General features: G+C 54.0%; 1 protein-coding gene across 12 annotated transcripts in view; it reads left to right on the forward strand.

Annotated features, from left to right (window-relative positions):
- Positions 1-13,361, forward strand: part of SLC13A2 (solute carrier family 13 member 2) — a 77,073-nt gene extending 63,712 nt beyond the window's left edge. For 8 of the 12 annotated variants that reach the window (XM_070227696.1, XM_070227697.1, XM_070227701.1 and 5 more), the window contains 9 exons: positions 90-295; positions 847-1,027; positions 1,129-1,251; positions 2,978-3,196; positions 3,440-3,528; positions 3,814-3,935; positions 5,092-5,253; positions 5,865-6,002; positions 6,491-7,199. In XM_070227696.1, coding sequence (XP_070083797.1) covers positions 90-295; positions 847-1,027; positions 1,129-1,251; positions 2,978-3,196; positions 3,440-3,528; positions 3,814-3,935; positions 5,092-5,253; positions 5,865-6,002; positions 6,491-6,661 — 1,411 coding nt within the window. In that variant the 3' untranslated portion in view covers positions 6,662-7,199. Of the gene's footprint in view, positions 1-89; positions 296-846; positions 1,028-1,128; positions 1,252-2,977; positions 3,197-3,439; positions 3,529-3,813; positions 3,936-5,091; positions 5,254-5,864; positions 6,003-6,490; positions 7,200-11,695 lie in introns of those variants that run through there. The other 4 variants (XR_011423379.1, XR_011423380.1, XM_070227698.1 and 1 more) reach the window with 2 other exon arrangements.
- Positions 13,362-13,802: the final 441 nt, after the last annotated feature.

Here is a 13,802-nt window from a genome sequence, read left to right on the forward strand (position 1 = left end):
GACTGGAAAACCAGGGGTGGGTGGCGTTCTGGGCATCCAGTCCCTGAAGGGATGCTGGAACACCAGTGTGTGCATCTGTTCATCCCTAGGCTGATGCTGGGCTTCATGTTGGTCACCGCCTTCCTGTCCATGTGGATCAGCAACACGGCTTCCTCAGCCATGATGGTGCCCATCGCGCACGCCGTCCTGGAGGAGCTGTACAGTGTTCCCAGGGGCAAGGACATTGAGGAGGGCAGTGAAAACCCCACCTTTGAACTCCAGGAATCAGGTTCCCAGAAGGAAGAGACCACGCTTGGTGAGAAAGATGAGGTGGACCCTGCCCCAACCTCTCTGCTCTTGGGGAGAGTCTGAGGTGACATCCATAACAGGGGTGGTCATCTTGGAGCCTCTAGGGAGAGAAGAGGGAGGCAAGAAGTGCGGTGACCAACTTGTCCTGATTTGCCCGGGACTTTCAGTCCCACGTGCTGGGATTCTCAGTCCTGGGCAAACCAAGATGCTGGGTCTTGGCAAGCGGAGAGCTAGAGCCTGGGTGGCCATCAGGGGTCCAGGTTCCATTCTTCCTGTGTGGTTTAGATAAACTTCTCCCCTTCTCTGTGCCTCAGTTTCTCTCTCTCAAGAGAGAAGCTGAGCCACATGGTATTTGAGAGTCATCCCAGCCTGAGAGTCATCCCAGCCTGAGACTCCGGGAGTGCTGGCCCTTGTAGATCTGGTGGCAGCTTCTGCCCTCCCCCAACCCTAAGTCTAGGCTGCTCACTGACAAGGTGCCCCAGAGGCCGTGGAGCTCCAGCCAAGCTCCCTGGAGCTGGCCCTGCACACACCCCCGCCTGAACTCTCCCTTGTTCCCAGATAACGGGCAGGTCCACCCAGTCCCGCCTGCTCCTTCAGAGCCCAGGGCAAAGCAGAACCAGGAGCAGGTCCGCTTTACCCAGGGCCTGAGCCTGTGCGTCTGCTACGCGGCCAGCATCGGGGGCATCGCCACACTGACTGGCACCGCCCCCAACCTGGTGCTGCAAGGCCAGATGAACACGTGAGTGTCTGAGGGGTGGGGAGCCTGCACTCTCAATGGGGGGCAAATGGGGCAGGGTAGAGGCGGGGCCATGTCATGCGGCAGCCCTCATCTCCCTTCAGGCTCTTCCCCAAAAACCCCAATGTGGTGAACTTCGTCTCCTGGTTCAGCTTTGCCTTCCCCACCATGGTCATCTTGCTGGTGCTTGCCTGGCTGTGGCTGCAGATCTTGTTCCTGGGGTTCAAGTAAGTGGTGGAGTAGGTGAGAGAAACCCAGGTGCCTGCCCTTATCCTCTGAGAGCTTCCAGTTGGGTACCCAGGTAGCCATGGCAGAAAAGGATATACTCACCATCCCACGGAGAAGGGCTCTCCCTCCTAAGGCCCCTCTGTACACTTGGCCCCCCCATCTGAGGGAATTATTAGATGGAGAGTATTACCCCATTTAGCAGATGAGCAAACTGAGGCTTGAAGAGTGGTATACAACTAGATTTGTCAGTGCTGCGATTGAAAGCCAGGTCTCCTGATGCCCAGGCCAGGTCCTACTCCATAATGCTCCACAGTCCTTTGGTAAAGGCTTAAGGAGCACATGCTGAGCATCGTCAGTTACAAAAGCATTTGTTGTGCTCCTACTGTGTGCCTGGCTAGGTACTGAGAATACTACAAGACACTAGGCATAGTCCCTATCCTTGGAGCTCACCATCTGACGGGTGATGATATGGTGGCGGCCATGAGAGACGGAAGCCCAGCTACTGTGAGCATGGCCCAGGAGAGTGGAGATTCCAGAAGGGCCCTGGAGGAGATGATGCCTGAACTGAATCTTGTGGATCTAGAAGTCAGCCAGGTAGAGAGTTGGGTAAAGGCATTCCAGGAACAGCTTGTACAAAGGCACAGGGGCAAGAAAAAACATGTATTTGGGGGAACTCTAGTCCTGCGTGGTTGAAGCATAAAGAGCAAAAAGGAGTATCAGGAAATGAAGTTGGAGAAGTAGGCAGGGGAAGATTATGGAGGATCTTGGGTGCCGCATAAAGAGTTTGGACCTTGTCCTTGAGGCCAAGAGTAGTAAATAGGTTTTATTCTTACTTGCAACCCTGGATTATTGGTAGTCACTACAGGTCTAAGTTGAAGATCACGTGAGATAGGGCTCAGTTAGAACTGAGTCTGGGATTGATTAGTGATGTCTGCTATGAGTACAGGATTAGAGTGGTGATATGAGGGGTATTACGGTATGATTTGTTAGTGGCCCTTCCTGTCCAGACAGTGGGGAGCTATTGAAAGTTTTTAAGCATTGTTGCTGTACTTTGGGAAAATCGCTTGGGTGGGTGCAAGGAGGCTGGATTGAGGTTGAGGGCTGGTACAAGGCAAGGTGGTAGTCAAAGAGATCAGCACAGTGCCAGGCACCACAGGGGATTCAAAGATGTGTGAAGCATGGTCCTTGTCCTTGAGGAACTCACAGTCCAGCAGGGGAATTGAGATTTGCCTAAGTGCAAAGTTAAAAGTCAACACGAGTTAAGCAAGTGGCACACAGAAGTGGGCTGCAGACTCTTGTGCCTCTGAGGACGATGTGGGTAGGGATGCCCAGAAACGGGGAGGAGAGGGAGGGGAAGGGTTTCCTGAAAGACTGTTGGAGTCAGGGACAGAGGAGGCATGGGGTCTGGGCCTCTAGGTCCTCACTCTGGACAAGGAAGGACTCAGCACAAGGGAAGCCCTGGAGCCACAAGGGGCCAATGGGGCAGGTGCAGCAGGGCCGAGCATGGGGAAACTTGGCCCTCCAGCCCCAGCCTTACCTCTGCTAAATAAGAGCCATAACCTCCGAGAGTCTTCCGCCCTTCTTCCAGGATCTTAGGAGATCCCACTGTAGCAACCTTGAGGTGGCCTCCACAGGCTTCAGTCTTTCCATCACAGCCACTCAGAGCCCCTCGCTCCCCTGCCTGGTGCGGGCCCTCAGTAGCTGCCCCCGCCTCTCTGCCTGCAGCTTCCGGAAGAACTTTGGCATTGGGAGTCAGGAGGGGGAGAAAGAGCAGGCAGCCTACCGCGTCATCCAACTGGAACACAGGCTGCTGGGCCCCATGACCTTTGCAGAAAAGGCTATCACCGTGCTCTTTCTCACCTTGGTGATTCTCTGGTTCACCCGGGAGCCGGGCTTTTTTCTTGGCTGGGGCAACCTGGCTTTTTCCAACGAACATGGGGAAAGGTGAGCATTCTGGGGAGAGGGGGAATACTTCTGGGGCTCAGTGGGCTGAGGGAGGAGGGAAGGGAGCAGAGCCCCCAGAGCAGAACAGGTTACACTGGGGGTAGGGGAACTTGCCAGGAGTGGGGGTTGGTCCATCTGTGGGAAGGGCTCCTCTCCACCACCCTCCACTCTGTGACCCTGAGCAGCCTTGAGCCACTAAGCCTGCCCTCCCCACCCCCCTCATCTCCCCCGCCTTGCCCACAGCATGGTGTCTGATGGGACAGTGGCCATCTTCATCGGCATAGTTCTGTTCATCGTGCCTTCCAAGATCCCAGGGCTGACTCAGGATCCAAGTAAGTACCTGGACTGGGGCAGGGAAGGGCCCCTAGGCAGCCCCTGCCTCCCAGCACAGAATGTACCTTCAACCACACTTGGCAGGAGTAGACAAAGCCCAGAGAGGTTGGGGTGACTTACCAAGGGCACAGGGACTCAGGGACAAAGTCAGGATGTTGCAGAATGAAGGTCCGGCTCCCACATGCATCAAGCTCTGATAGGGACCCATGCAGAGAAGCGCCAAGTGGAGGGGAGGGAAAGCCTGTTGGCTCTTGGTGACTCATCCTCTTCTGCTTGGGGAGTAGGAGAACCGGGGAGGCTGAAGGCCCCTCCTGCCATCCTCGACTGGAAGACAGTACATGAGAAGTTGCCCTGGAATGTCGTGTTTCTGCTGGGAGGTGGCTATGCCCTGGCCAAGGGCAGTGAGGTGAGAGAACCCCACCCCTCCCCAGCCTGTTTGAGGGAGACCCCGAGGCAAGGAAAGAGGAGCCCTTCTTCTGTCCCACACAGGGGAGACCTGCTCCCCAATTGGGCGCCCCCTGGTGAGTAGAGCCTTTGCAGCAGCTAGAGTAGAGCCTCGTGTGAGGGAGGGGAAGGAAACACAAACCACAGGGACGTCTCCGCAGTCGGGTTCTCAAAGCCAAAGGGAAGGCAGCCTTCTCTGTTGGGCAGGGACTATTCTCAGGGACCAACCACCCTACCCCTCTCCACCCCCTCACCCCGAGCCGGAGAACGCAATAGCTTTAGCCCCTGCGAGTAGCTGGCGTTGGGTTGACACAGTCTACCTGCTGTGGCCACAAGGGGGCGCCATCATCACACGCAGCCAGGCGCTGGGAGACTCCACAGAGCCTCCATCCAACAGGGGAATCCCTGAACCTGCACCCCTCGGCGTCAGTGTTCTGCTAAGCTCATTCACTGCACAGATAGGAGGCAACTTCTTGGGTCAGGGATTGGTGCTAGGGCCTCTTGGGTCCAAGGTTGGTTCATCCATCAAGTGTTCACCGACTGTGTCAAGTACTGTGCTGGGTGCTGGGTGGGCAGTACTTTATGAGATAAAGTCGCAGCTCCCTCAGGCTCACCGTCTGGCATCACAGACGTGGGCAGGGCAAGACCTTGGCGCTCTTCTGACCCTGTGGACTGTCACCATCCTCCTGTCTGCCTCTTCCCAGCCTCTACCCTGACCCCACCCCTTGCCAAGAGCGAGGTCCCATCTGCCTCAGCCTGCTGGGCTGGAGGGGCCAGGGAGAGGGATAAGGTTGGCCAGGAACCTCCCAAGAGAGGTCGGGAGAGCAGGAGTAAATGGGGTCAAAGATCTTTACTCCCACCAAGCCCCAGGTTTCTCAAGAAGGTCCTTTGGCCCCCTCTCCTAGCTTCTCACTTGACCCTTCTCCCCACACCCAACTGTCCTTCAAGAGGAAGAGAGGGGACCTCTTGGTTCAAGCTGAGTCTTATCTTCCCTCTCAAGCTGCCTTGGCTCTGAAGACTCTAGAGAGGTCTGGGAAGGAGCAGGACCCTCCCAGAGCCTCAGCAGGGGACCGACCCAGGCAGCCCAGCCTCTCAACACCACCCTCCTCCGCCCACAGCAATCGGGCCTGTCACAGTGGCTGGGAAACAAGCTGACTCCACTGCAGAACGTGCCGCCTCCTGCCATTGCCTTCATCCTCTGCCTCCTGGTTGCCACCTTCACTGAGTGCACCAGCAATGTGGCCACCAACACACTCTTCCTACCCATCCTGGCCTCCATGGTGAGCTGGCCCTGCAGACATATCTCCCCCAGGCAGCCCTCCTATCCACCCCCACCCAGGGGTCCCGCCTGCAGGTCACGGTGACCTGTCTGCACCTCCTCTTGTTTCCAGGAGTGGACCCCTGAGCTTTCACCCTTCCCCAGGCTTTTCAGCCCCCATGGGCCCCAAGGCCCTTTGGCCCCTGACTCACCCTATCCCTGGTGACATCATCCCTTGAGTATCCTGATGGGGCTCACCCCCCACCCCAGACCAGTCCCTGTTCTGGTCATTCCTGAGGTGATGGGGTGAAATTGCTCCCGGGAGCGTCCCCAGCCCCTTCCACCCCAGGCGCATTCCCGCAGCCTTTGATGACACCCCAGAGCCCCTTTGAGATCCGTTTTATGGGCCCCTCCCCTCACCACGCCCCAAAGGGCAGAGCCACACACTCATCCCCTCCAGAGAGGTCAAGGGGCCCTTCCCAGGTCGCCCAGTGCCTTTCTGGCAGAAGTGGTGGGTTCACAGCCAGAGTGTGTATTGCAGAGGTTGTCCCTCAGAGAAGGGGCTTGGAGGCCACGACTTCCCCTCTGGGATGGGGACTGAGGTCAGCTCTACCCCTCTGTCTCCCCACCCAGGCTCAGGCCATCTGTGTCCACCCTCTCTATGTCATGATCCCCTGCACTCTGGCCACCTCCCTGGCCTTCATGCTGCCTGTGGCCACCCCGCCCAACGCCATTGTCTTCTCTTTCGGAGGCCTCAAAGTGACTGACATGGTGAGTGGCAGGGGGGCCCTCAGCACTCCCTCCTCTGTCTTCCCATCTTGGTGGACACAAAGTAGCTTAAAGCCACTGAGATTCTCAGAGTTGAGAGTGGACCCTGTCGGGGTGGGGAACAGCAGGGGAAGTAGGGACATGACGCCCAGTTGGAGCATCTTCAGGTCCTGCCAGTCCTGGGCCATGTGAGAGGGAGAAGAGGGGTGAGAAATTTTGGGAAGGCTCTAAGTTGCCAGGCACTCGCACCCAGGGAGATGGACTCAGAGAGAACAAGACCCAGGGCCCCGGAAGCTCATGAGGAGTTTCCCTTTTCTCTGTTAGCACTGGGAGTAAAGCAAGGGCAGGGGCATTGCCTAGTGCTGCAGGTTAGACACAAGGGAAGACTTCCTAGGGAGAGTTTTGCTAGCGAGAGATCTCCTAAACACCTAAGGGATGGGTCCCGGCCCAGCTCAGCACCTGCTCACCCAAACTGCCTTTCCTCACACCAGGCCAGGGCAGGTTTCCTGCTCAACATCATCGGGGTGCTGGTTATCACGCTGGCCATCAACAGCTGGAGCTTCCCCATCTTCAACCTGTATACCTTCCCCTCCTGGGCCCACTCCAACACCACGGCCTCCTGCAGGGTCAGCCCGGAGAACATCACCACACCTACCCCCTAGACCAGGGCATAATCTGGCCAAGACTAGGAAGACCCACCTCAGAAGCCAGGAGGGGACACCCAGGCTCCAAGCCAAACATTGTGAGAAAGCCACATGTATACATGACCTCATGTGTGTCTGTAAGGAAGGTGTGTGTGTGCTCAATCCGGTGTGTCTGAGAAAAATGTGTGTGTGTGTGTACATATATATGTGCATATGTGAGGATGGTATGTCATGTGAGGATGTCTGAGAGGGAGCGTGTGTCATGCACATGATCCTAGGCGTGTATGCTTGACAGTGCACTTGCGTGAGCTCACAGACAATACAACAGGCCCTCTCTGGCACCGCGGGTCTTTATCTCCCCCACTTGGTGGGTGACCAGACCCCTTTGCACTGTATTTATTGAAACTCAGGATTGAGGTGGCCTGGGGAGCAGGGCCTACCAGCAGTTGCCATGGTAACAGCCTCTGGGACCAGCCCAGCATACTGAGGTCTCCTCAGCCTCTCTGGGTTGGGGGAGGGTTCCAATATTAGCCACATTAAAGTCTTTTTCAGTACAGTTTGCGATGGATTTTCATGGCACTTTCCAGGGCTGGTCCACAACAGGGTTCAGGCCCCAGGTTGGGGAGCACAGTGGGAGGGGACTTGGCCTCTGTCCTGTATGGTGGCCCCCTTGGCACCACTCCCACCCAAGGGAGAAGGTAATGGCTAGGAACCCTTGCCAAGACCAATCGGAGTGGGCGCAGCCACCCGGGAAAGCAGCGCTGACATCACCCGGCCCGGCTAATTGGGAGCTGCCAGTCCCTGCGTGTCTTCAGGAAAACCGGCCTCCCGTTCCCAGAGCACTCCCTGGGCATTTACATAAAACCCTCTGCCCCTGCCAGCTCCTGCCGACCCTTCCTCCAGCTGGAAAAACCAGTCCCACCAGACCAGGGGAGGCAGGCTGACCCTTGCAGGGCCCCAGAAAGATGGACCCTCACCCAAAATGGCAGCCTGCAGCAAGAAGGGTGCAAGTGAGACTCCCAGGAACACGTTCAAAATTGGCATGGCCTTCAGAGTCCAGGACCAGACAACACTCTGGATTGTCCTGCCTCCCCACCTCACCTCCATCCCTCCTCTGTCTCCCTGCCCTCGTGAACTCCAGAATCTTCATTTATGGCAAGATGAGGGTGGGGAAGGACGATACCACACCCATCATCCATTCTGGGAGCTCAACATCCCTTCTAGGCTGGAAGTTCATCTTTGTATCAATCCTAGATCTCTCTCGTTGTGAACAGTGGCGTGTAAGTCTTGAGTTCACCTAGATGGCAATTTCCAAGAGATTCATCCAGTTTCCTCCTGCTGCAGTGGGATAAAAAAAAAGAGATATTTACAATCACCCTCATGCCCAGTAAAAACGGGGCTGAGTTGTGAAGAGAGAAAACCAGAAAGGATTGAATTCTGGATTCCCCCTGGGCTGCGCCTTCACTCAGTACTCCCAGAGCTGGAGGGGTGAGGGAAGGGGGGCAGGGGGAGACATAGATGGGATGAGACTGCCACATGGGGGAGAACATGGCTGTCCCCAGGGGATAGGGGATCCTGACAGGACATGCCAGACACCCAGCAGAGTGAGGAGTGTCAGGCCGGTGGTTCCGCCCCCACCCCAGTCCCCCAGGCTGGCATTCCTCACTCATGAAGCACAGTCATAAATCATGGCTCCCACCCAGATCCATATGAGGACCCCCCAAGGCCTCAGGCCACACCCGCCCCCCATTGGGAGTGGGCTGGCCCCACATGGTGGGACTCCCCCACTGGCTTACCCACAATGCAGTGGGTTCCTAAAGAGCAGCCTCAGCCCCATCTGCAAGGAGGGCCCTCTGCTACTGCTTTCTTCTGGACCCTGGTTGAGTTCCCAGTCCAGCCCTGGCTTGGGACGTCAGGGGAGAGGGGTGCTTCTCAGGGGGCACATGCCCCTACCCACTGTTCTCAGCTCCTCTTCATACTTCCCCACTTCCCCCTCAGTCCTGCTCAGAGATGGCCAGGTGTGGGCTGAAGTCACACAGCAGTCGCAGGGGATGAGCACTGGGCTGGCCTTGCCTCCTCAGGGGAGGAGGTGGACAAAATCTGGCCTGAGGGTTGAGGGGTCAGCTGTGGTGGGTGCCCTGGCAGAGCTCAGGGGACAGGCCTCCCCCAGGTGCTCAGAAACCGTCTTCCTCAGCAGGTGGGAGGGCTGACAGGAGGCAGGTGGCACTTGTCCTAATCACCATCATTAGCTGGCCAATAAAGCTGCACGGCCTGGGCCAGCTTTGGGAGAAAGGGCCTGTCCCTGGGCTGGCTTGTGCAGGCAGCCCAGGCCCCCAGGCCCTCCTGCACTCACACTCCAGCCCCAGGCAGGTGGATGGGGCACTGCTGGGACTGGGGTCTGTGCCCTCCCTGCCCAGACACCCACACACCTTCGCCCATGGCTCCCAGGAAGACAGCGGGAGCCTCTGGGTGTCCTACCAGCTGAATGTGTGCTGCTGGGACTCAAGAACTTCTCTGGTAGTTTGCTCCCCATTGCTAGAGAAGATCAGTGAGGCCAGAACCAACTAGAGCACAGTCTGCCTGATGCAGCTGTGTCCCCAGTGCCTAGCACAGGGCCCGGCACAGTGACAATTGTATGAATGAATGTATCAGAAGCATAAGGAGGTTTTTGCTCCTGGAGGGAAGTTGGACATGCTGCCCTCGAAGCCCCTTTCCAGACTACTGTGAGCGGAGTGCTATGTGACCTTGAGACAACATCTTGACCTCTCTGGGCCAGTGTCACCTTAGGCTCAGAGATAGGCCCAGATTTCTGAGCCAACTCCTACTGTTTTCCCCTACTGCTGTCTTCCTGGGAGGGCGGCCTGGGAGTGGCCCTGTTTGCCTCCCCACTCCTTCTGACCAGCAGCAGCCCCAGAGGCAACTGTGGCAGCCAGAGGGCCCAGGGAAGAGCCCCCAAGTCAAATTTTTCAAAGAGAAACCTGGCAGGGTGGACAAGGGGCACTTGTTAGGGAAATGGAGAAGGTGGGAGCAGGGCTGTCGATCCCACTCTCTGGGTTCACCTTGACTTGGGCCTTAGGTCAAGGGCAGCTCTAGAAGTCAGGGTCCTCGAGCCCAGAGTAGGCCCCCTGGGGGCTCAGGCCATGACTTCCCTGTCTCCCCAAAGTCTCAGAAGGAGGCTGCTTCCTGAAGAGGGAGGGGTGAGCTGTGTGGAGGGGGTGCAGGGTGAGGGGTGGGGGAGGAATGGGGTGGAGGAGGTTCTGGTGGGTGCCAGCCTGGAGAGGGTGCCCCCTACAGCCTCCACCCTAGTCTGGGCACCATTAGTCATGATCAACAGAGCCATGAGGTTTTACTGGGGCCAGGGAGTCTGAGAGCCTCCAAAGGGTGAGCCCTCAACCTCACGGAGAGGACAGGGGAGGAGGGCACAGGGAGGAGGGGCAGAGGAGATGGAACTGCTTGATGGGAAAGGTGGTGACAGGAATTCAGCAGAGTTGCTCTTAAGGAAGGGAGATCCACAGACATGTAAACACAGAGCCACGGTTCCTGTGTACACACAGAACGACTCATAGACACATGCACAGACACAGACACCTGCGTACACAGTGACACACACACAGACACTCATGTGTGCAAAGTCACTCACAGGCACTCAGAGCCCTTAAGACCCCCAGTCATTCACAGAAACACACGCACACACAGACTCGCAGACATTTGTACACACACAGTTACTCAGACCCACATAAACACGGATACCCGTGCACATGGTGTCAGACCTTAGTGTTGTCACAAGTACACAGATGCTCACACACACCGAGACACAGATTCTGGATCCCAGATCCAGACCCAGCATCACATTATAGCTCCACAGAATTAATGCACACCCACCGTGGCACATGTGAGCATGAGAACAGAAATGTGAATACTCACACACAGGTACCTGGGGACTTACACAGACACTGATGCCAGTGAACACACACACACACACACACACACCCGTCATTGCCCCTCCCCACCTCCACAGCCGTGCTTCCTGTAGCAGGAGGGATTAGGGAAGACGGGAGAAGCCTGCCCTCCCCACCCAGCAGGACTCTAGCTGTGTCCCTCCCCACCAGACCCCCCCCACCAAGCTCTCGGCTTGGAAACTCCCTGGATTTCCCAGAGAGCCAGCCAACCAGAACAGGCTTAGACCTCCCAACCTGGGGCCGCCACCACACACCCTCCACAGCTCTGGCCGGTTCTCCTCCCTCATCCACAGCCAAGGAGCTGCCTGTTCTCCCCCAGGAAGCCCATCCTGATTAACCCTAGACCTCTCAAACCCTTCTTTGACATACGGTCATTGGGCCTCAGGGCCTCAGTGCAGCTATGCTTGGGCCCAGTTCCTTGGCAGATGTTCTTCAATGTCTTCCATGCCAATGGAGGGAGACTTGGAAGGCCTGGAAGTGGTAGTCTCAGTCTTGGGAACCGACGTTGGGAAGACAAGTCTAGCTTACACGAGCAGAAGTGGACGGAAGATGGCCAGTCCTGATGTTGGTGCAGGGAGAGGTCCCCTCATCCACCACACTGGGGCTCCCAAGAGTGTGAACAATGCTTTTCCTTCTCCCTGGGGTCACCAGAGTCTTACCCTAGACTGGAGCATGGCAGACATTGGCCCCAAGGATTTCCATCCCCAGTCAGGACTGCTACTGGCTTAGTGCAGCCCAGCGCTGGGCAGAGCTCAGCAGCAGATGGTGAACCAGCTCTGACTGCCAGTCTCCAGAGAGACAGAGATTCCCCTGGCCCCGATCTGTTTGAATACTCAGCCACAGCCCGTTCAGCTCAGCCACCTGTGCAGGTCCTGAAATCAGGGTGCTGGAGTATGGGACCAAACCTCCAGAGAGAAGTCCTTCCCAAGGAAAGCAGAGCCAACACTGAAGCAGCCAGAGTTGAGGCTAGACACCAGGATAGACTGTCACGGTCCGGGAGAGAGCTCTGAGGGGCCGATGTGATGAGAGAAGAGAAGATGGTCCTGTCTGGGGGCAGAAAATGAGGAGACTGACCCCACAAATCTTCTTTCAGTCTAAGGTCTCTGGAATTCCCAAGGCTCCTGCTTCCACTCCCAGACTGCACACAATGAGGAAGTAGTGCGTCCCAAAGGAAAGAGGGAGCTAGAGCCCGCACCCATTCCTGGGGCAGAGGTAGGTCCTATCTCAAAAGAGAAAGAAGTTCATCTCACCCATCAGAAGCAGAGTCTCACTGTGGGAAGGCGAAAACCACAATCTCTCCTGTCATCCCCTCAGAGCTGCCCTGGGACCCTTGGCTCCTGAAATCCTTTTCATTTCCTTGATTTTTAATGAAGTTGAAAATCTTTTCACTTGTTTATTGGCCATTTGTATTTTATCTGTGAATTGCTTATTTATTATGTCCTTTGCCCATTTTTCTGTGAGATTGTCTTTCTTCTTATTTATTTAGAGGAGCTCTTTATATATTATGGATATTCACCCTTTGTCTGTTATATATGTTGCAACACTTTTTCCAGGCTGTTTTTTGTCTTTTAACTTTGTTTATGGTATACTTTGATCTAATGAAATATTTAATTTTTACTTAGTCAAGTAACATATTCCTTTATGGCTTCTGGATTTGATATCATGCTTTAAGAAGGCTTTGTCCATTCCATAATTATAAAAATGCTTCCTATATTTTTTCTATTTGTATGATTTTCATTTTATATTAGATCTTTAATCCATCTGGATTTCTTTATATATAGCATGAAGTAGAATTTAACTTTATTTCTTTCCAATGGAAAGCCCATTATCCCAAGTCCGTTTATTGAATTGTTTACACTTTCCTGTTGCTTTAAAACATGTTATTAGGGGCCAGCCCCGTGGCCGAGTGGTTAAGTTTGCATGCTCTGCTTCAGTGGCCCAGTGTTTCACCGGTTCAGATCCTGGGTGCGGACCTGGCACTGCTCATCAAGCCATGCTGAGGCTGCGTCCCACGTAGCACAACCAGAAGGACCTACAACTAGAATATACAACTATGTACCAGGGGCCTTTGGGGAGGAGGAGGAGAAGAAGGAGAAGAAGAAACAAAAAAAACCTTATTATATATACTCAGTTCTCACAAATACCCAAGTTTATTCTGGACTCAATTACCTTCAATAAATTTTTGTGTTCATTTGCACCAAAACCACACTGTTTTCATTGCAGAAGCCTTATTGAACATTTTGAAACCTGGCAAGGCAAGCTCCTCCTATTAGTCTTCTTTTGAAAAAAGTTCTAAGCTATTCTCATATATTTACTTTTCCTCAAACTTTAGAATCAACTTGTCACGTTGGTAGGGGAAGGAATTAGACTTTTTATTTGAATTACATTCAGTGTATAGATTATTTAGGGTAGAACTGACATCTTTACAGTATTCTATTGAACTTTCCAATTCAGGAACATGATAGGCTTTTATATTTATTCAGGCCTGATTTTGAAGTCTGTCAGTAAAGTTCCATTGTTTTCTTCATGTAAATTTCTTATTAAGTTTATTCCTGGGTATTTTGTAATGTTGTTTCTATTGTGAATTGGATCTTTTGTCTCTGTATTTTCCAATTGGTTGTTTTAGTTGTGTAGAAATGGTTTGGATTTTTCTATACTTAACATATATTCTACTAGCTTACTGAATTCTCTCATTGGTTCTAATAGTTTTTCAGTTGATTCTCTTAAATTTCCTAAGTAAACAGTCATGTCATTTGTAATTCTTGAAGATTTTGCCTCTTTTCTTCTCATGTTTATGTCCCTTATTTATTTTTCTTATCTTATTGCACTGGTTAGGGCCTTCAGAATAATGTTGATTGATAGCAATGATAGCAGCCTCCAAATTACAACTCTCATGGTTCCCTGTGCCTGGAGTATCTATATGGAAATAGCTGTGAGTCTAGAAATAACAATTAGCCCTGTATACATCTGATAAGAGCAATTAGCAAACACACTAGAAAGTCCTGACAGCTGCCCTTTCACTGTGAAACTCCATTGCTTGTTAGGTTAAGGAAGCAGGGCTTTGATTGCTAGCGTGAGGCCTAGAGAAAAGAGTGGATTGACTCAGGGGCCCTGTTGTAGCCCCAGAACACAATTCCTGTATCCAAGTGGACAAGCCAGCACATCCTCACTTCTCACCCAGCACTACTGGGCTTGGTGAA

The sequence above is a fragment of the Equus caballus genome, chromosome 11, assembly GCF_041296265.1.
Source record: "Equus caballus isolate H_3958 breed thoroughbred chromosome 11, TB-T2T, whole genome shotgun sequence".
Lineage (NCBI taxonomy): Eukaryota > Metazoa > Chordata > Mammalia > Perissodactyla > Equidae > Equus > Equus caballus.